Raw genomic sequence first — 22,268 nt, 5'->3', positions numbered from 1 at the left:
TTAACCAGGGTAACGAATTCAAAAGATGCTAGAAACCTGTAACAGGAAAATGAAGCTAAACAAATGAACTTTCAATTATTAAATGCATTAATTTTAAAACAGGGGAGAGTAAAATGTGCTAAAGCACAAACTATATTAACTTTTACCCTTTTGCCTTTTGACTGTTTGCAAGTCAATAGTTTCACTGAAGACCCACCGGCTCTTTTGCATGACTGTTGATGCCTTCGGGCTGCGCGAATGTCAACGCTATTCTTGTCTCCACAGCCACATACTAAACTTATGTTTCTTCTTAGTGGTAACATGACCTCACTCCTCTCTCAAGTTTACATTTAGCATGTACCGCCTGTGTTTTTGAAGGTTTATATTTATTATTGCCATTAAGTGTCCTTAGTAATGAAACACTGATACTGATATAACCTGGCAGCAATAAACACATCATTCAGGGTTAATAATTTATTAGTGTACAATCATGTGTCACCTCTGAGAAGCTTTCGCCATTGCTGCTCAAAAGTTTAAAAAAAAGCTTCCAATTTTATTATTGTTTCAAAACCTCTAAAATGTTTCATCATACCATTCCCATGCTTTCATCTTAATGAAATGTCACAAGAAGAACTGGAGTGAGTAGATTTCTCTGTGAATTACATGGGGAGAAGAGTAACATGTTGCTGCTGCTCTTCTCCTTCCACCAACTAAATGACTTAAAGTAGACTCCAAAGCTTTCTCCTTGCTTATAGAAACCATTTGGACCATTGGGAACATTTTCCACTTGCAAAAAACACTGATAGTCATTCTGTGGACTATCATGGAAACATGAAGCCACCATAATTGAGACAAAACTATTTTATAACCACAAATGACAATTTAAAAGAGACATATGATTAGCAGAACATTGTAGGGTCTACCCAAGCAGAAAGCCTGGCTAATCATCTGGTGCTAGGCTTTTGGAAAAGCTGTAAATGTAAAAAAAAAAAAAATAAAACATGCATACAATCTCATCAGGGGGCCATATGTACGGTAAATGTATTTTTTATTTTTTAGAAAAAAGTTATAAGGGAATTAATATATGTATTACACAATCTGCTTGAGTGTTGTATCAAAATCACAATAACAATGTATAAATATTCTATATAGTGATATCAGTATATCAGATTTTTTAGTGATAGAAAAAAATGTTTCTCTTTCCTCCGATTAAAAGTAAAAATATCATGCGATGCACTTCTGCATTTGTCCTCTTTACACACACTGCACATTACACACAATTGCATACAATGATTTAACCATAAGCCATGTAACACTATCCCTGCAGAGAATTTGTGTTTAATCAGACCAAAATACGATTTAATCTTGTCCTGAATTATAATAAACAACCAATAAATTACCAGAGTGGTTTCTAAATGGGGAATATTCCATAAACAATAATATATGACATCACCCGCAGCTCCACCAATCAGCTCCCTCCGTGCTCTCCGCTCCGAGGCGGAGGGAGGAATATTTCAGCCTTCAGAAGCAACCTTCAGCAGACAGAGAGGATCTACGATCAGATGTCAGGGAAACTGAATGATGCAGAACGTTACCGATGATGTTTGATCCGGACACTGACGCGCATTAACGCTGATGACAGAGTGGGAGGATTGAATGGCAGGAAGATCCGGGAGCGCAGAGCTGCGTCAATAAATAATGTAAGCAGAGAAAGGATGGCTATTGTGGGATGTTTACACCCCACATATTTCACTGTTCTGCATCGCAGCTTCCTCGGAGCAGAGCTTCTCAGCTGAATTGAAGGCAGCTAAAATGACTGCAGGTTGCAGAATCTCTTCTATCGGTGTGTGTTTGTTTGCGCTGATATTTACATTTCGACACTCTGGCCACGCATCACACTGCATTACTCACCAACCCCGTGTAGATGCAACGTGCGTTTTTCCCCCCTCTCTGCGCACCTTTTAGGTTCATAGCTAATTGTGTTGTGTGACGACCGTTTTAAAACATTAAAATCCTAACAAGAGTGTTACATTCCTCGCTGAAAGTAATTGATAATTATTCTATTTGCAGAGTCATTTTGGAGCGTCAGACTGCAGCACCAATTGGTGCAATTCAGGAGCTCATCATCCGTCCAGCTTCTCAGTGACCTCTTTCTCACCTCACTGTTAATAGTGGTGAAATGTATGACTTCATCTTAAGCTTTAGAGAAGAAAGAGTCCGTCCTCGGTTTATCGTGACTATGCTGTGAAGGTGAATTTAAATTATGTTAAATTTTTGTAAAGATCTTTTTAAAGCATTCTGCAGGATAAAGACATATCCTGTGATTGCCTATTACATAACAGAGGGACACTTTGATTGGCTGTGGAAGAGGGGTGTCCTGGAAGAGTGGCCAAGGGTCTGGCTGTGGACAATGCTTTGAAAAAACAATTTGACCCCTCACAGATTGTTTTTTCCCTTTGCTTTTATTTTGCACTTAGATGTTTCAGATAATCAAAGAAATGTTAGCATCATGCAAGATAACGAGAGAATATGGATAATGCACTTTTTAAATGCTTATTTTGTTTTTTAAGGTAGAAAACAAGATTTTTCAAACAAACCAGAGCCTATGTGAAATGGTAATCAGCTTCAAAACTGACTAACTAGTTGTGCCATCTTTGGTAACAACTACCATCAAGCTTGTGGGATAGCTGGGTTTGATTGTTGTGTTTCATTGTGGGGAAAATTTGGCCAAGAGAATTGTTTTAATTTGTGCTATTGGAGACTTTTCCAATATGAAAAGTCTGCCACGTCATCTGGGACTCATTCAAGTCCAGACTTTAACTAGGCCACTCCAAAACACAGCTGTCTTTAGAGCCATTCAGAGGTGAACTTCCTGTTGTGCTTTGGACCATTGTTTTACTGTATAAACCAAGGACACTAGAGCTTAAGGTCATCAGTGGATGATTTGTGATCAAGAGGACAATTTATTGTTACATCAATAAGGCATGTTTACCATGTCTGGAAGTAGCCTGGACCATCATACAGCCACCTCCGTGCCATATGGTGCTCTTTTTCTGGAATTCTGTTAGTTTTATGCTAATGTCATAGGAGGAAAACCTTCCAACAGTTCCAACTCTTGACCTTTGAACTCTCTGATGGATGTTATTTTTGCCTGTCTCTCTTTCTGTTGCTGGATCATGATCGTTGCCCTTAACCAAGACGAACTAGACTTGTTCCATGTGGATCATATCTCTCGCCACATTGTTGCCACAAACACTTCAAAATGGAATTGCAACTCTTCTAAAACAGAAAACTGGAAATGACTCTGTTGTTATGCTGCTCTTGTATTTCTTTAGATCACAGTATGGGGAATTGCTTTTGAGATCATTTAGCCAATAGATCAGATGGGTCCTGATTTATTGATTCTACAGAAAACACAGAAAATAGCTCTTGGGATAGCTAACCAACCTCTTTCTAAAAATATGTTGGGTTTTTTTACTCGTAGTTTATGATTTAACAAAGGGAGTGTTTACTTTTCAACGTGATACTAAATGAGTTTTTTTTTTTCTTAAAAAATTCAATTATCTTTAAGACAATATGTGGTGTATTTATGCAGATTTTCTTTGTCCAAAGCTGAAATGCGTTGACAGAAACATTTTAGACAGACAGGAACAGTTGTTTGTCTAAAATGACAAACAATTGTCATTTTAGGCAGAACGCTTATTCACATTACTACAGAAACAAATACTAGTTTTGTCAGGACTACAATTTGTAACAAGACAGGAAGTAAATAAAGGGAGTATAGTCAGTGGTGTAGTTAAAGTCTCAGTTAGCCTTGAACTGATTGCAGTTAGAGTTGAACCTTATGAGGATCTGAAAGGCAGTTCACCACTCCAATAGCTGTGCAAGATTGTGTTTACATGCATGTGCACTTATTGGGCAATGTTGACAGTGAAAGCTGTGCATACATGAATGGACACATTATCAGGTTGTTGCTGCAGAGACAAAGACACTAAATGGACCAGGAAGTGACAGTGAGGCAAACGGTCAGTTACACAATCAGTGCCAAATCCACTCCCAATTGTTGAGCGATCAGTCATACCCAACATATCAACATGTTTATCCAGATAACAAAAAAGCATTTCTTTTCCACACTAGTGCAGCATCTCATGCCTCAAAAACATCGTATTTTTGTAAAATATTAGAACTAACTTTCTTTCCATTTTGACTTTAACTTGATGAAAACTTACAATACTCATGACTCAGCTGTTCATTGTTTTTTCTTTGCCAGGATTTTATCACAGTTGCCTTATTATAACAATCTGTGATGAGTAACTTGTTGGTCTGCTAGTCAGCAGAAGTTCCTCAAACTTTGATTCTAGTTGAAAAAAGTCATCTTCATCATAAGTCTTTCTTTGTGTCTACTAGAAACATGATCCCATCTGTTCCATTAGACATGCTGGACTGTCTGTGGATGTTTATGTACATGCAACAGCATCTGAGTCAGCACACCTACCACACACCTACCACAGATATCACATATTCTCTGTTCTTATGACAGCTCTCTCCATTCTCCCTTTGTTACATTATACATAATACATTTCACTCAGCTCTTTTTTGCTTTGTCTTTGTTTCCTGTGTGGGTGTTTGGTGTTATTTATGTATTTCAGGATACATTGTGATAGATTCTTTTGTTCTAGACTGATAAGTAAAAAATATCTAACATTTTTCTTTTTATTAAATCTGAATATTTTAAGGGAATGTTGCAATTTACACTTTGAGTTGAAGAAAATGTCCTACAATCAAGTTTTATTATGTCTTATTGTACACAGTAAAAAAAAATTTTAAATGCTCTCTGTTGCTCTAATTTCTAAAGAAAAAACAACCCAAAAACTGCATATTGCATGTTTATGTCTTTGCTTGCATCTGCAGCAAAGCTTTAGCAATTTTCAAAGATTTTAAGATTCTAGAACAATAAGGCATCTACAGTCTCTTAGAAATAATCTTGTCCCTGATTGACCGTGAAGAAGCCATTTGACAATTTCATTTTTAGCATCTTTATTGTAAGGCAAGAACATCTAGAAACAATATTTTCATGCATCATCAGACATCAGTCAGTTGAATAAACATACTCCTCACAAAGCAGCATCCCAAGAATGAAGAAATGGATTGGAAAACATTGTTTTTTTGTAGGCAGGAACTGACTTAGACGTAGATTATTAGCATATTGATAAACTCTACTGAGTAAAAATCAAAGGATTATTTATACATATCTTTATTTCCAGCTACAGACCATGAACTATGTGGGTCAGCTGGCGGGCCAGGTGTTTGTGCAGGTCAAGGAGCTGTACAGGGGGCTCAACCCTGCAACGCTGTCTGGATGCATTGATGTCATTGTGGTCCAGCAGCCTGACGGCTCGCTGCAGTGCTCCCCGTTTCACGTCCGCTTCGGAAAGATGGGTGTGCTGCGGTCCCGTGAGAAAGTGGTAAGAGTCTCCCTGTTTTACATTCACCTCTAGTTGTGTTTTCTGTATGCTGCTTGTTAGAGGTGGTGTGTATAGGTACAAGTAATGTCACAGGATAAAAAAAATGACAAAGCCAACAAAACAAACATGACAAACAACAGTATTCTTATGTTTATTTTATAATTTCTTTTATTTTCACAACATTTGCAGTATAAAATGTAAAAACAACTTTGACATTTTTTCCTGTGTAAAGGTACATTTCTAGTACCAATTTATCAAGCGATTCATTAACAAATTCCCCGCTGGATTACTTTCACTTATTTATTATTTTCAATTCTAATTTTACAAAGATAAACTTCAATATATTTTATTGAAATTTAATGTGACAGACCTATACTAAGTAGTGCACAGTTGTGAAGTTGGATATTAATGATACATATAACCCTTTTTGAAAATATAAATTTGAAAAGACGGTGACACATTTGTGTTAAATCCCTCACCTTTCTCCTTCCCCCAAAATAAAATTCATTACTGTCAAGTGCCAATTGTGTGTGTAAGTCACCAAATTAAAAAATCCGCCAGTGAGTATTTTAATTTCATTCTACGTCCAACTATTCTTTGAAAGTCTTAGGGGTTTTTTTGTGCATTGGCGAAAAAACAACATAGTAAAGGCCAAGAAAGACACCAGCCAGGCGAGGAAAACAGTTGTAGAAAAGTTTAAAGCAGGATTAAGTTATAAAACAAGATCTTTGGACATTTCTGAAAACAATCCATTATTCCAAAATGGAGTACGCCACAAACGCAAACATTACATTATAATGGTTGCATCACACCTCGGCTAAAATTTTTAGATTTCCATAGGAGCAAAGTAAATTTGTTGTTTGGTAACAGGCTGATAAGGGTCAACACTTTTGTTTCTCATAGGTGGACATAGAGATTAATGGAGAGCCGGTTAGTTTGCACATGAAGCTGGGAGAGAATGGAGAGGCTTTCTTCGTCACAGAGACTGAGGACACGCTGGTGAGTGATGACTGACGGATTCATCACTGCAGTTCAATAAACACATGCAATTATAGCGCAGAACATAGCGTAACTTGTAGACGTAGGTTTTCACTGCCTGAAATAACATACAGACGAGTGTGATTAGTTCCTGCCACCTTTTACAGTTTTAACTCCTGCTGGTTTTACAATTCACTGTTTGATCTGTAGCTACAACTTGTTGTTTTAACTGCCATTCCTGCCTAGACAAGCCTGGAAGATCCAGAAATGCATCCTTGGGCATTTTGTTGTCTACATGAAGCTGTCAGAGAAGGGAAATCCTATCAAAAACTATTTAACATCTTTTCATTTGATTATTCTGAAATCTTTGGCATGGTTTGTTTTGCTCAAATATGGTAAAGTTTTGAATATGGTATCAGAAGCACACCAAAGGGCCTTTAGCCCAAGTGACAACAATAATATTATATTGCTTACTCATTAGTTTAGATGGTGCTTTTGAATATCAGATGAGACATAAATCCACAAGCATACTGAGCAGATATTTTGAGATTTCTGGTGTCATTTTGGCTTTTTTGATATTATCTTCCTGGAAAAAATGACTAACTAGTAAGAAAGAATCAACAACTCAGTCAAACTGGTTTATCTAAAAACACCCTTGAAACAATCCAAAATGTTTTAAGGTGTCACCCTGCTACAATCAATCTTTATGCTTCCTCAATACATGTCACATGTCTTATCTTTAGTTTTATTTACCATATGAATATCAAGAAAATTATTATATCAGCCTCAAACACATCTATTTTTACATATGTATATAAAATGAGCAAAATAAGTGTTTGAAATAAAAACATAGTCGATGAGTCACTGCGATGTTAGCATCACACACCCAAAAGCTTTAGTCAGCAGCTTTGTGACCAGGGCAGGCCAGATGCATAAGAGAACAAAGCCACTGCCTGGGGCCACCGGGCCAGCAGGGGGCGACTGAGAGCCTTTGAATTATCACACAGTAAAAATAACAGAACATATTTTGTGAAAAAAGAAACTTTTGTGCTTATTTTTTTTCTTCAAAATATTAGATTTAAAAGAATTCTATATTTCTAACTAATTCTGATGATTCACCAAAACATATAACTTGTTTAGATTTTTAAAGAACTGACACGTACTGTGTGTAAACATGCAGTTTTACATTGGGAGTGTCACAGTGTAATGCTTTGATTTTAGCTGACTTGAATAAATTCTACAGTTTTTCTTTACATCATTTATATCCTAAAAATATGATCATAAGTGTAATTTATAATATTTAATTAATAGACAAATATTGCCTGAGTTGTTAACTTTAAAATATTTCCTAAATACACGATGCGCATATAATTAAACAAATTGATGCCCTGGCAATTAGTAAAATTTTGTCTTTTGGACAGTGGTGTCCAAACGTAAACGTTGCATAGGGCCCGGTTCCACACAGACCCGGGTCTGCCTTTGATAAAGAGAGAATGTGTCTGGAAATGTAAGCAGGGCTTATTGCGAAAAAAACCCCAAAACAGATTCCACTGAGAACACGTTGGCACTTATCCACTTCGCTTTCAGTTATGTGGAATAACACAACAGAAGAAATACTCTAGCTTAAAAACATTTTAGGCACACTATCACAAGGGAATCCTGTTACATGGAGGTATTTGCGGCTGTAATTCTGGCTTAACAGGAAATAGACTAAGCTGGAGGCACTTGTGTTTACTTTGAAATAAGTTTTGAGTAAAAGACAAGAAGCCCTAGAGATTTGAGAGGAGCACTGGAGGTGGCGTTTGGCAGAGGGGCAGTGAAGAGGAGTGGCTACAGCTTTTCTGGAGGAAAGAAAAAAGCCAGCCCAACTCTACTAATGGGATAAACAAATGTGAGCAGTCACAATTACATTAGTGGCACCATGAGAAGAGTTGTCTGCTTTCCTGAATGCAGAATGATTTGGAATAGGCAACTATTAGAGGGGATGTGCAGCAAATGCCGATCTCATTCACATTCAGAGTGACTAAACTCTTCTAAAACGTAAGTTTTCTGTACATAGGTGTATATAGGAAGTGAGTTTGAACTTCTCTGTAAATAAACTATACTATTCTGATTGGATGTAGCTTTAAATCCTCTCCTTCACTCAGCCCTCCCATTCCAGAGTGGAAAACTGCCAGAGACCTATTTATAGTTCTGACCAATTCACTCTCTGTGCCTTGTGTGTTCACACACACAGAAATTCGCTGGTCACTGATCTGTGCAGACAGGACAGACAGGGGGACAGAGGATCAGACAGATGTACTGTACGTAATCTAAAAGCGGATCATAGCTTTCTGTTAGTTGAACAGGTTTAGGAGGACCTTAGGGGACAGCTTGAGGAACTTTTTAAATTTACATATTTTATGTGTCTTTGTTCTGCCCTTTCCCCCAGTTCAAATCTAAAGTTTCACATGTTGAAGGAAAAAACTTTTTTTTTTTAAATAACTATGTGGAATCAACCCCAGACGTCTTTTTCACTCCTACCTTCTCTCTCTCTCCCTTTATCTACTCCCCAGGGTGTAAAGTTAAACTTCAGGACTTGTCAGGACTTATGCATTTACAAATAATGTAGGTTCCTCTTGTGAAACACTGCTACATTCCTGTAGTGCAAAGTGAAAACAAACAAAAAAAAAACATAATTGAATGTATCTCTCTATGTTCATAGTCATTTTCTTAAGTATTTATATTATATGTCATTGACTTATATGAAAAACCTATTTAATTAGCTTAAACTATCACTATTATTTAGCTTCATTTAAATCAAGTTTCTTGTTAGTAAAATTTCAGCTGCCTTTGGAAGAAAGGTAGTAAAGCTTTGAGGACGGAAAATTAGAAGTGAATAAAAAGTCTGAATTCAAACTGGATCTGGACTGGATGCTCCCAGGAAGGACAGATGTCAGTCCAGATGTGTTTTATCCTTGCATTGTGTGCATTCAGAGCACTATTGCTTCTTTTCCTTTCCCAACTAAATGAGTTAGTCTGCACTACGGCATGTGTGCAGCCAAGCATGTGACAGTCTGCACTTCGTGTTCCCTATTTATCTAACCCCCCCCCATCACCACTACCACCATGATTTAGCTAATCTTGGCTCAAACGCTAAATCTCGCCGGATTATGTCAAATCCGGTGGTGAAAAAACGTCTCTGTCTCATCAATGGGTGAAAGCTTCTGCCCATCTCCGGTTCTTTCACCATATGACAAAAATCACATTGGCTATAAAATAGAGTTCCAGAACAATTTCAAACATTTGCAGTTTCACTTATATTGCTGCCCATTCATTGTACAGTTTTAACACCTCATCAGTCTCTGTTAGCTATCGAATCGAAGACCTCAAATGATAAAGGCATGCCTCCTGTCAACAGGAAGTGGTACCAGCCTACCTTGCAACTTCACCCATCATGACAGTGGGGGAGGAGTTAATGCAGACCGAACTGGGCAGGGGTGCTTCTCACCATCATGGTACGCTTGGCTAAAAATAAATGGTGGAATTTGTCATTTTGAGAAAAGAAAATATTTATGCTGCTCTCTTTTATCACACAGACAACACCCCCTGCAGCACACTTCCTGTCCAGAGCCTGGGGCCGCAAGATGGAGCGACATCGAAGAAAAGGAGGAGGAGGAGGAGGAAGGCAAGGCCAGAAGGAGGAGGGGGAGCAGGGGGGAGAAGAGAGGACAGCGGGGAGGAGTTCTCAGAGGATGAAGACATGTTTACTATTGATCTGAGTTCGGATGAGGAGAAAGACGGGGACAGCAGCAGGTGTGTGTGGGGACATGGAGTCCAGCCATGTCTAATCACGAGATCGCTGTCGATCAGTTATGCTCTCTTGGTTCAGACACAAATTCCCATTAAACCAGCAGTTTTCACTTTGCTTTAAAGATTTTGAAATGTGCTCGTACAAAACGCCCTTTAAGATCAAGAAAAGAAGGATTAAAATTTTCAACATGTTTTTTAACACTGATCTAAAGAAAATTCCCTTGAACAGTTTTAGCTTTCATATCTTTTATATAAAGAAGTAGTCATTAAATCTGTAAAGAATAATACCTTTTGTTGTTGCCGCCTGCTGTCATCATTTCTACAGAACAAGTCATTTAAGAGTAATTATAGACTTAACTTGTAAGACTTCAAGCCTGCACCTGCCAGTGTTTACTTTAGACATTTTTTTGAAGCATCTGAATTTATTGAATTCACTCCAAGGATTAGTCCTGCTCTCACGATATTCTCCGTCTCTTTTACATTGTGGTCACTGGCCGCCCTTACTGTAATGATCTGAGGCCATTTTTAGAAAGTCCAACCACAACTGTGAGTTGGGAAAATTCCCAAATCCCTTAAAGACATGAAGGAATGTGTATTAATGGTTTACTTCTCCTCTGACTTAAAGTCACTCATTGCAGTTTTTAAATGCATGGATTCAGTTAAACAAGACCAGTTTGATTTTCTGAGTAAAAACACAATAATATTACTTGTAGTGATGATAGCTCTGGATCTCTTGAAACATTTGTGGAACAAATCAGTTTGGGCACTAATTCCTGCATGGGTGTGTGTGCGTGTGTGTGTGTGTGTGTGTTTGTGATCAGACCAGCTTACAATGATCTGGATCCTACAACCAACAGCAATTCATACCACATGACCGAGTGGACTGAATCACAGAGGTATCACTTTGACACAAATCTCCCAGGCATCCACATTTTATGTATGTCCCACCCTTTTATGCTTCGTTCCAGCAGTTTTTCTTTGTTGACAGCATTTATGTTTAGCCTCAGTTTGCTTTAGCTTTTCTGATTCTCATTTCCTTTTTCATTTTTTTGTGTGTTTTACATCCCCCCTAATGAAGTAATGTGATTAAGAAGACTCTCTCCATCCATCCATCCTTTGGTCTGTCCATCTCTTGTCCTCAGAGCACGTCTCGCTGTTCTTCCCTTGCGGGGTATCTTCTTCGAGTTTTTCACTTACTGAATAGAGCATTCAATTAAGAAATGAAAATATTGAAATTGACACAATAAATCAGCTTTTGTACAGATTTGAAGAATATGCTGTTTCCTTAATATACATAATATACAGCAGTATATTATGCTTGGTCTTAATTTTGTGTCTTGTGAAATGTACTTCTACAGCAGTCCAGATGACTCGGCATCATCAACACCGAAGAGTGACTCAGAACTGACCAATCAGACGAATCCTGAAATGCTGTGGACCTGGGGGGAGCTGCCACAGGCTGCACAGGTATACACACCCCGATATGTTTTTTTAATTTATCTATATTCACAGAAAAAAATATACCATGTCAGATTTAGACTTTAAAAGTTTTAGTTACTTTATTGACATCCAATAATACAGTTTTAAAGTGTATCTGTGGAGGAAGCAAAAGGTTAGATTAAACATTTGGAGCTCATCATGAAATATACATATATATATATATATATATATATATATATATATATATATATATATATATATATATATATTTAATTTAAAAAAATATGAATTAAGTTCAGAATGCCATTTTGAATAATTGTTTTTACACTCCCTTTACATTGTTGTATTGTTTTTCAGAGATATTGTCTTATTTCCTGTCAAAATCAAATGTCCTGCTTGAATAGAAATCATTTTAAGTCTAAATCAGCCAAGGATGTGAATAATCTTAAACCGCATATCTACAGCATCAGTGGTGTATTCATAGCACTAAAATTCCAGGAACCAGTGAGCAGAACTATATATTTTTGCTTACTTGCTTTATTTAAACTCAAGCTTTAACTCTGAACAGCTTTCTTGAGTATTTCTACAAACAAATTCAGTTTTAAATAGATACAAATAGGGATTATCAGATAATCAGCAATAAGAAAGTTACAGCTACTCAGTAGGAACAGTTTGTCTCTACACTGATTGCACTTACAAGTTTGGGCTTTAGAGAGCATGCAGTAAAATGAAACTGGGAACAACCCCCCCCCCCACCACCACAAACTCCAGAGTGAAAAATCTTCTTTTCTTCTTTCCTTCCAGCCATCCTTCCTTGCTTCTCACCAGAAGCAGGACTCAGCTGCAGCCGTCTCCATCCCACTGACTGCAAGCAGCCACTTCAGAGCCATCACGGACACGGGGTCAGCCCCGGAGGGTCCCTGTGGCTTAGAGTCGGCCCAGACCACTGCTGCTGACGGGACAATGGACATAGAAGGAAACAGCTGTGAGCCATGGCTGAAGTTACAGATTACATCTGAGCAGAACTCTGGAGAAGAAAATGGTAAACAAAAAGTTGGTATTCAATGGGACAAAAATAATTATGTCAGTGATTAAACCTTTGAAATGATTGTAATGTTTTGGTTACATCTGACTTCTTTGAATTGAAGCAGTCAAATGGTGCCATGTAAAACATTTCAAAAGTGAAATATATATGCTTTTATTTTATTATTTAGGTGTAAACTCAATTTAAACTTTACTGACCTCTAGTGGCTGTCTTATACCTCGTTATGTAGTATGTCCATTGGATGCCAAGAGTAAAATTAGAATTTGTTTACATATATATGTACATAATTAGTCATTCATTCTGGTGTGTTTGAAAATTTGCGGCTTGTTGTTCTCATCTTTATGGGGTTGTGATTGTAAAATGCTAGTTTGGGGAAAAAAATGTTGGATCAAAAACCTCAGTGCTAACTTTTAGAAAGTTTCTGTCATTGGCCTGCGATGGTATTAGTAGTCATAGTTATGTAGGTTTTTGGTAAATATAGTTTCATTTGCTTGTTTTCATCCTTCAGTTGGTGTCTGCTGTTTTTCCCATGTAGTCAAAGAGGCTGAGAATGTTGGCCCGTCATCTATGGAGGTGGAGACAGCTTGTTCGATGTCTCTAAAGTCTCTCCCCGGTCATCTAACTGAAGAAAGTTACAGAGAAAGTCCTGTCAGAAATACTGATTCGCCATCGAAGAGGAAAGGTAGTGGCTGCCTTTTGCACTGCCATTAACAATTCAAATACCATATTTTTATGGGTGCTATAAATAAAAAAAACAAAATCTTGTCTTTTTTAGAAAAAAGAAGCCAGCATCTGGGGGCTGATGGTGTTTATCTGGATGACATTACGGACCTGGAGCCTGAAGTTGCTGCACTCTACTTCCCAAAAAGGTAAATTTTCTTCAGGTGCTGATCCAATATCCAACCTATTTCATTTTTGACTCTCTTGTTTCAGTGTTCGGTAAACTTAAGTATAATTTTTTAGCAATAGGACTTCACATTTCTACATGTTTGCATTATTAACACATTTTGCTAAGAAATTATTGTTGTGAATTCCATTTTTTTACTCTCAATCTTGTAGACTATATAGTAGTATGATGAGAATACTATAATCAACTTAACAATAGTTTTACAGAAAAATCATTTAGAATAACTGCTGAGACTGCATGTGTCTTTCTCGTCAGTGATGGAGGAGGCAGCTCTATAAGGGGGGACACAGAGATTATGATGCACGTGAGGAGCACCAACCAGTCTCCTCAGTCAGTGGGCAGCAGCGGCGTGGACAGCGGAGTGGACAGTTTGTTGGACCAGATAGCCGACCTGCCTCATGTTGCCATCTCTTTGTGCGGAGGACTGTCAGACAACAAGGAGATCACGAAAGGTAGAAAAATTAACATTGTCTGTTCATCACGTTTCTTTCAAAACATAAGGTGACATTTAGAAATGTTCAACTGAAGTTGAGAATATTCTGTATGCTTTTTGCAGAAAAAAATTCTCGTGTTAATTACTTTGTCTTAACCCTGTTTCTGTTCATCAGTTTATCCTCTTCCTATATTGTGTGTGTTTTTAAAACCACAGAGCAATTCCTGGATAGAGCAGTTTCTTACCAGCAGTTCTCAGAGAACCCGTCTATTATAGATGATCCTAACCTGGTGGTCAAAGTTGGAAACAAGTATGCATTGTTCTTTCAACAAGTATTTCAACTTACAAATGTTTTTATTTGACAAGCACTGGCTTTATGTTTCTTTTGGGTAAACATGAATAAAGATGTCGAAATAGTCAGCCATCATATCTGGGAGGCACTATTTTTCAAAAGTGTGTTAATATTTCTGACGTCTTTAAATAAATATCCATAGCTAGTAATTAAAAAAAATAGTAATGTATTTTGAATACCAAGTGTAACTCTTAACTGTGAATTGGGATTTTCAGAAGTTATAACCCAATTATTTAATATCCTGAGCATATTTTTTTTTTTACCTAAACTAAGTAAGATTTTTGAAATGCTCTTTATCGCCCTCTGTGGTGTGTTATAGGTACTACAACTGGACCACGGCTGCTCCTGTTATGCTGGCTATGCAGGTCTACCAGAAACCCCTGCCACAGGTAAGAGCAACACAAGGTTAGAAAAACAAGATACCCCATTTATTTAGCATTGTAAATGCTAAGGAAAGTATTACATATAATTTTATTAAGATGTAGTCTCAGTGGTATAAAGTATGTTTGCTTCTGTCATAGCATCAGTTAGTTATTTTGCTAGTTTGGGTCATTTTGTACAAATTGTGTTGCAACCCTCTGCATTACATGTCCCCTGTGTACGCCCAACATTTTGCCTCTGAATATAAAACTTTTTGCTTTTGCTTCGGATATTATCAGTATAAAAACTAAAATTTAACGCATGCCTTGCAGTCATTTCTGGCTCTCATATACAGTGATTTCATCTCTAGTGACATCAGTTCTAGGTAGTTGATGTGAATCATTTGGTTTTAAATATCTGGCATTACCCCAAGTGCTTTGAACTATTATTAGAAGGTCACATCAGTAATCTGTATACAGCAGTATAATATTGCTTTAAATCTGTTGTCCTAGCACTGAAATAACGCCATGTCTTTATGCTCCTTCTTTTTTCCTCTTCATTTACACAATTTATTCACTTTCCATCAAATTGGCATTTGTGTTCACCAAGTGCTGGTGTCTGAGTTATGTTTTTTCTGTTTTTGGCCTCTTCTCATACTGCTTCCCCGGTCTGTTTGGCTCCACCACTTCAGAGCCTGTACGAATTTCTGCTGTTTCCTGGCTGTTGATCAGAGCATGTCTTTTCTTGTCTGATTCTGTTTTCCGAACTTTTCTTTTCTCCTTGCATGGCTGTGTGTTAGTGCGGAATAGTTGGGGATAAGTTATCTCTTTCCTATTTCTTTCTTTCTTTTCTTGCTGCCATTCCTATGCTTGTTAGTTCTGAGTTACATTTCCAGTCATTTTTGAGTTGTATGGCATCATTTTCCTCAGGCCTCAGTGGAGAATATCATGAAGGAAAAGATGCCTAAGAAAGGAGGACGCTGGTGGTTTTCATGGAGACGGAGGAACAGTGACTCTAAGTCGGTCAGTCTGCAGACAGACACATTATTCTTTTCTAATTAGTTTTGGGGAAATAATGTCAACAGGATCAGAGGATATAATATTTCAGCTTACTGAATTAGGTCTGATCTCTTTGCCCTTCAGGAAACAGCTGCAGAAATGGGAGACAGAGAAGATGGCTCGCTTACTTTGACCTCAGAGAACGGGTGATTTTTCCCATCTAATGACATCATCACTTTTTTCTCTCACGTTAAAATCAGTTTTCCTGTTTTACCAACTCAGTGCCTTGAATATCCTAGTTTGAAAGATGACTCCTCTTCAAGCGATGAGGACCACACATCATGCAATCAGATGTCAGAATCCTTTCAGCCGGAGCCTGTTTTAAACTCCGCCGCCGGTGTGTGTTATAAGAAGACTCTACGGCTTACTTCAGACCAGCTGGTACAGTATTTATTCCTACATCTGACTTTAATCATTGCTAATCAATGCTAATGCTATAAAGCTGTATGGCTAAGAGCATATCAGGCCAATGCTTTAGCACAAGTGAAACAGAAGTTTTTAACATTCAGTGCTAAAATGTTTACTTTGAACACAGTAATTCTGTGTACAGTAATTTTGCTGTATAGTCAGACAAACCAAGTTCAGGGTTCAGCAGTCTTTATAACCCATATGACCATTTTTGTTCCTGAAGTTATGAGATTAAATTTATATATATATATAAGGTTTTATAACAAAGAGAATAATACAATTTTACCAAAAAGCAATGAACTGCAGGTTAAATATTTAAAGTAAATTTTAAGTAAAACCATGCAGTTTACGACCTTCTGAAGAAAATATTTTTCCTGCATCAGTGTGATTTGCTAGTGGAAAGACTTCAAAATTGAGCCGCTATTTAAAACGCTGCTTGTTTTAAAATAATTATTGGCCAAAGTTGTACAGTCAGTCCTGAAGGCCCCCTGCAAATATCCATCTCTGGAGCTCCAAGTTTAGGACCTCGATTGTGCTAAATGTTTGGGATCCCTATGCAGAGGACATAACACTAAATAAATTATTTCTAGAAATCCATTTACAACTCTTTATCCTGTGCTTTGCATAACTTCCTGAATTGTGGTGCATTTGTTTTTATAGGTTAGCCTGCAGCTAAAGGAAGGGCCCAATGAAGTGGTGTTTAGCGTAACCACTCAGTATCAAGGCACGTGCCGCTGTCATGGCACAATCTATCTTTGGAGCTGGGATCACAAGATTATCATCTCAGATATAGATGGAACCATCACCAGGTAAGACACAGCAGATTATCTGCCATCAATAGTCATTTCCAGCTTATTACCAGTAGATGGCAGGTTTTCCATGAGTTTTTTCTCTGTTGAGATTAGTTTGGTGTGCAAAGTTTGAGTTTAATCACTGTTGTGTCTGTCACAATGTGCTTCAGGTCTGACACTCTTGGCCACATCCTTCCCACTCTGGGTAAAGACTGGACCCACCAGGGTATTGCACGGCTCTACCACAGAGTCAGCCTGTGAGTCTTGCCTAACAATTGTCCGTTTTGCCGTTAGGTGTGCGCTTAAGTCATGTGACTTGGAATTGAATGAGACTTCAGTCACAAATGTAATGATGTTCGACTTGATGAACTCAAAAAGGACTTTGAACTTGACTCAAACCTCTATAACCGTTGGTTATGACTTCAGCTTGGACATGAGCCATTTCACTAGAAAATACTGAATGCCAAACACAAACTGTTACATGGAATTGCACCTGGTGTGCTACAATGGAACGCCTGGCACACAATCCTGCTGCAGTGCCTCTCTGGTCATCTGCCAATATTTCCTCCTCCTGTTCCTGCCACTAGCACGCTTCATTTGCCATGTTGTTAACTTCACTGCATGTCACTGCACTGTGAGCCTGAACCAAAGTCAGTCCATTCAGCAGCAATAATCATGTCTAATGAACTTGATCAGAAAGTTTACTTGTTTAAATAATTCTACTTGCTGTTCTAATGATCTGATACTCAATATTGTAAAAACAGATGGCAAGTGATTAACTGGGAGATAATCTTTATTTTGCATAGAAATAATTTTTTTCATTATTATTGTCATAAATACGTCTCCCAATTTTTTTTGTTCTTAATTTTTAAGTTCCGGTTCACTTACTGCTTGAACTGGCAAACAAAAACATCTTTAAAAATAATTGAAAAATCTCAAACTTGCTAATTATTACTCTGTGATTCGGTGGCATATTTAGTAAATCACTTATCTAAGACTTGAAAATAAAAGTTTAGACTCAAGTTAGGACTTGCATGTCTTTACTTTGGAACCAATTTGGGACTCTAATGTGTTTACTTGGGTCTTGGCTCATGACATAGATAGAAAAACTTCAGGTGTACTTGTGTCTTGCAAAACAATTACTTCATTCCATCTCTGATCTTTAATATGGGAAATTTCAAAGATGGGAATAATCAGTGATTAAGATTTTTGTTTGTTCACCATAGATTTTTAAGTATATAGTAAAAAGAAACACTAGACCTGAAATGTAAACACTTTGTTTAAGGTGGAGTATTATGTAAAATTGTCTTTTTTGAGTTTTAATCCATGTAATAATATTACTCCCTCAACAAACACACACCTGCAGTTGTTTTGACGCATTCCTGCATGTTTGAGAAGTCCTTGAATCTAACTTGCTCAGCTCCTTCAGACTAGTGGCAACAGCACTTAGCAAACACCTGGTGGAAGAGCAACTCTACTGAACTTATATCAACTATTTCTCAATCCAAAACTCCTAAGAATGCTTGTAAACGGCATGATGGAGAAGCACAGTTGTGATGACATGCTTGGAAAGGGAGTTTCTTAAGGAGAAGGAGGCAAATTTCAAGGCATCACAATGATGCAAAGTAAAATTTCTTTTAAGATATTTTTGATATACGCAGCAATTTTATAACAACTATAGATAACATAGTTACTTGATTGTGCTATAAAGTGCCACTATGTGCTGGTATATATAAAATACCTCCCGTTTAATATTTTTATATAAAGAGTTTTTTGTTGTTGTTGTTTTTTACTTAATACTGTGTTTTGTAACTGAAACATCTTTTTCTGTCACAGAAACGGGTATAAATTTATGTATTGCTCAGCTAGAGCGATTGGCATGGCTGGGATGACGAGGGGCTACCTGCACTGGGTTAATGAAAGAGGAACCATGCTGCCTCTGGGCCCGGTTCTGCTCAGCCCCAGCAGCCTCTTCTCTGCCTTTCACAGGTCAGTTACACACACATGATTAGACTTAAGTAATCAGCAAAATGTTCAGTCATATTTAATATATATTGTTATTATTCAGTGGCTCAATCCCCTGAAACACAATACACTATTTTCATCATGCGCAGCACTTTGAATTAGCATGTTGCTAAAATGTGCTCTACAAATAAACTTGCCTTGCCTAGAATAATTACACAGAGTGGTGTGTTCAAGCCTTCATTGCTGTTAATTATGATGATTTTCCGCTTACAGGTAATGAAAACGCAACATTTAAGATTAGAATATTACATCAGACCAATAAAAAATATACAGTAACGTAGTCTTTATGAAAAGCATGTTTAATACCTGCCTAATAATTGTTGTCTTTTAAAGGTAACCCAGTCCATCAGAATGTAACATGTAATTTATTGAATATGTACAGTTTATAGTAAGGCTAGACAGTATCGGGAAAGTATTTGAAATACAATATTCCATCAAAACTCTGTGTTTTCAGGGAGATTATTGAAAAGAAACCAGAATTGTTCAAGATTGAGTGTCTGACGGACATCAAGCATCTTTTCTACCCGAACACTGAACCTTTTTATGCCGCCTTTGGGAACAGAGCCACGGTAACAAACCTGAACACACACTATCACAAACTGTGTACAACGATTTTCTGATTACACTGAGACCCCTTGATGTCAGCTTTGAGTCAAGTTTCAACTTTTAAAATATTAGACAAGCACAATGAAAGCAAATTTTGTTAGTTTTTGTATTTTGACAAAAGGAATAGATGTTTTGGTGCTGAATGTGAATGTTTGATTCCAGGATGTGTATTCGTACAAGGAAGTCGGCATTCCTTTGAACAGGATTTTCACTGTCAACCCAAAAGGAGAGCTAATACAGGAGCATGCCAAAACAAACATTTCCTCGTAAGTAATACCCACTGTTTATTTCTAATTTCCATTCATGTGATTTCACTGAAAGCACTCTTACAGTTTTAAGCTTTAAAAAGAAATCTTGTTTTTATGGCTACGTCTTTGTTTCTTTAAGATTTGGACGCCTGTGTGAGATGGTCGACCACGTGTTCCCAGTCCTGCTTCAAAATGAGGAAGCAGACATCCCCTCCTCTGACAGTTTTGATCAAAACACTGACTGGAGGAAACAGTTGCCTGATAGTAGTAGTCATGAGGAGGATGAATCCCAGCCTATTGAGGCAAACTGAAGAAGAAAAAAAACATTGGATAAAGAATCTTCAAGACTGCAGCTTTGGCTTGTCCTGTTCATGATGACAGTATCACAGGTTCACATCTGAGCTCAGAGGTGAACATTATGCTACCAAAAACTGAGATGGAAACCGGCCTGAGGATGTGTCTCTAAAAATGGACGATGAAAACAGGTCCTCCGCTAAAAGGTTACCTTTAAATAGGTAATTGTGACTTCTCGTGTAAAATAAATGAATGTATGTATAACCATGTAAACAGAATAACTAAATAAGTACAAAGTGGAAATAATAATTAACGGAAGAGGGACTCATTTTCAGGAAAAATAATTGTGGAAAAGGAAAGTTTTGGGAAAAAAAGACAGAAAAATGAACCTGATACATTTCAACAAAAGGTTGAGATTTCCTCATAAAGTAAAATTAACACATGGTTTAAAGCACATATGTAAAAGTGTACCATCCCACACATACACCACACTGCAGGAAAATGTTTCCCTGCTCTTTTTTTCAGCCCCACAGACCTTTTCATTTAGACTAACAGCAACAACCAATACAGCTGAATAATAAAACTACATTTCCTATTTATAATGTAATACGTAACTTTAGGTTTTTATGCAGTATCTATTTCTATGTCTTCTTCAGGAAAGAATTTTGATATTTCTACTCAACACTGGCAACTTACCACCAAATGTTATGCAGACACAAAATGCAGTTTAGTATGATCTCATGCACATGTGAATCTTCTAGATCTCTTAAACACAGCATTACATGACAGCCATCCACGTTATGCAAAAAAAAAAAAAAAAAAAAAAAAAGAACCCAGGTATTGTTTTCTATGACAACAAATTCCTCTGCAAGTGCGACAAAATATTTGTGGTATTTTGACCGTGCTACTATGACAAATTTGTCTAGTTTTCTGTTATTGTGTTCAAGATAAATGCAGGACAATGCAAACAATGTTGTGCAACGTGGTAACTTGTGAGAATGTAATATATAAATTACACAATATTCTAATAACTAATGTTGATCAATGCAATTTTTTATGTTTATGTAGGACTGAGTAAATGCAGAGTTTTGTAATGCTCTGTACATAGGCAGATGAGTAAAACCATGTATGACGCTTACCCATCCTGTTATTGTAAAAACAAAAAACTGTGTATATTTTTGTGTCAACATTTCTTTTCCGTTCTTTATTTTGTATTTATGTGATGCAGAAGCCTTGCTTCGTGTGTAGCTCTAACGGGGAGAAAACCACTGTAAATAATGTAAATGTTGTTTGGTAGACAAAGTTAAAAAAGATTTTGAGATGTTGTGCACCATGCAGCATTTTTCCTTTTATTGTATGTTTGTCTTTTAACTGGTTCTCATTCAAAAGCAGCTATTTAGTACAATGTTGAAGCCATTTTTGAGTAAAGCTGCAGTGTTTTAACAAATGTTTTGACATTTCCAATTAGTTCCTCTGGCCTCTAGTTATACATTTGGTTGACTGAAATGTCCCAGCATATTTCTTTTACCTTCCTTTATAAATCAACTTTATAAAAAGAATCACAGTATATATTTTTTTTGCTTTTACATTTATTACTATTGTTTAGTAAAAGACTAGAAAGGATCCAATGGGCCTCCCAGCTGATCATGATTATGTTGTGTTGTAGTTTAGTAATTGTATGAGCTGCTTTAGGTCTGGCGCTGTATTAATCAGGAATTTACCCTTTAAGTTAAATGAGATATTAAGTATCAACAGCTCATATGTTGTATGAGCTGTTGGATTGTTAAAGATCAAATAATAATCACATTTTAGAGATCTGCTTTACGTTTAGGAAGTGGAAAAACTTAATTAAATCAGTGATTACAACGTCTTCTCAAATTATTCTGTAATTGTCATGTTTTAATTCTTTCTGTGAAAGATTATTTAAATATACTTAAAACACCTTTTCGGTCTCTCTTTATTCCCAGTTAACTTGATCACATGTAAAGATTGCAGTTTTTAAAGGAAACAGCAGTTTTACTCAGTGTTTCGTGAAAACTGTTCTTTGCAATCCAGTCTAAAATGTAGAATAAACAATTTTCAGAAAA

The 22,268-nt window shown here is 37.0% G+C and overlaps 1 protein-coding gene across 3 annotated transcripts; it reads left to right on the top strand.

Moving 5' to 3' along the window:
* Positions 1 to 1,483: 1,483 nt before the first annotated feature.
* LOC102221099 (phosphatidate phosphatase LPIN1-like) lies at positions 1,484 to 22,268 on the top strand. 3 transcript variants are annotated; one of them, XM_023332239.1, is made up of 24 exons: positions 1,484 to 1,679; positions 5,244 to 5,444; positions 6,348 to 6,443; positions 9,823 to 9,919; positions 10,001 to 10,217; positions 11,036 to 11,110; positions 11,293 to 11,385; positions 11,573 to 11,681; positions 12,459 to 12,696; positions 13,235 to 13,381; positions 13,475 to 13,568; positions 13,862 to 14,058; positions 14,256 to 14,349; positions 14,711 to 14,780; positions 15,361 to 15,447; positions 15,681 to 15,773; positions 15,894 to 15,955; positions 16,049 to 16,190; positions 16,878 to 17,026; positions 17,179 to 17,265; positions 18,845 to 18,997; positions 19,488 to 19,602; positions 19,802 to 19,905; positions 20,027 to 22,268. In XM_023332239.1, exons 2-24 carry the CDS (start codon positions 5,253 to 5,255, stop codon positions 20,196 to 20,198), a joined length of 2,883 nt encoding a protein of 960 aa, XP_023188007.1. In that variant the 5' UTR covers positions 1,484 to 1,679; positions 5,244 to 5,252; the 3' UTR covers positions 20,199 to 22,268. The 3 variants fall into 3 exon arrangements, with proteins under 3 accessions (XP_023188007.1, XP_014328579.1, XP_023188008.1); XM_014473093.2 differs by lacking the exon at positions 11,293 to 11,385; XM_023332240.1 differs by lacking the exon at positions 15,361 to 15,447 and having other exon boundaries at positions 1,485 to 1,679.

Source organism: Xiphophorus maculatus, chromosome 4 (assembly GCF_002775205.1).
Source record: "Xiphophorus maculatus strain JP 163 A chromosome 4, X_maculatus-5.0-male, whole genome shotgun sequence".
Taxonomy (NCBI): domain Eukaryota; kingdom Metazoa; phylum Chordata; class Actinopteri; order Cyprinodontiformes; family Poeciliidae; genus Xiphophorus; species Xiphophorus maculatus.
The sequence above is the reverse complement of the archived record's forward strand: the minus strand, read 5'-3'. Positions and strand labels throughout refer to the sequence as shown.

Bases quoted from the DNA above. Each gene is read 5' to 3' on its own strand.
- LOC102221099 (XM_023332239.1), top strand. From the start codon at position 5,253: ATGAACTATGTGGGTCAGCTGGCGGGCCAGGTGTTTGTGCAGGTCAAG. The intron at 11,111-11,292 runs GTATCACTTTGA...CCCCTAATGAAG, and splicing joins GAGTGGACTGAATCACAGAG to TAATGTGATTAAGAAGACTC. The intron at 16,191-16,877 runs GTACAGTATTTA...TTGTTTTTATAG, and splicing joins GGCTTACTTCAGACCAGCTG to GTTAGCCTGCAGCTAAAGGA.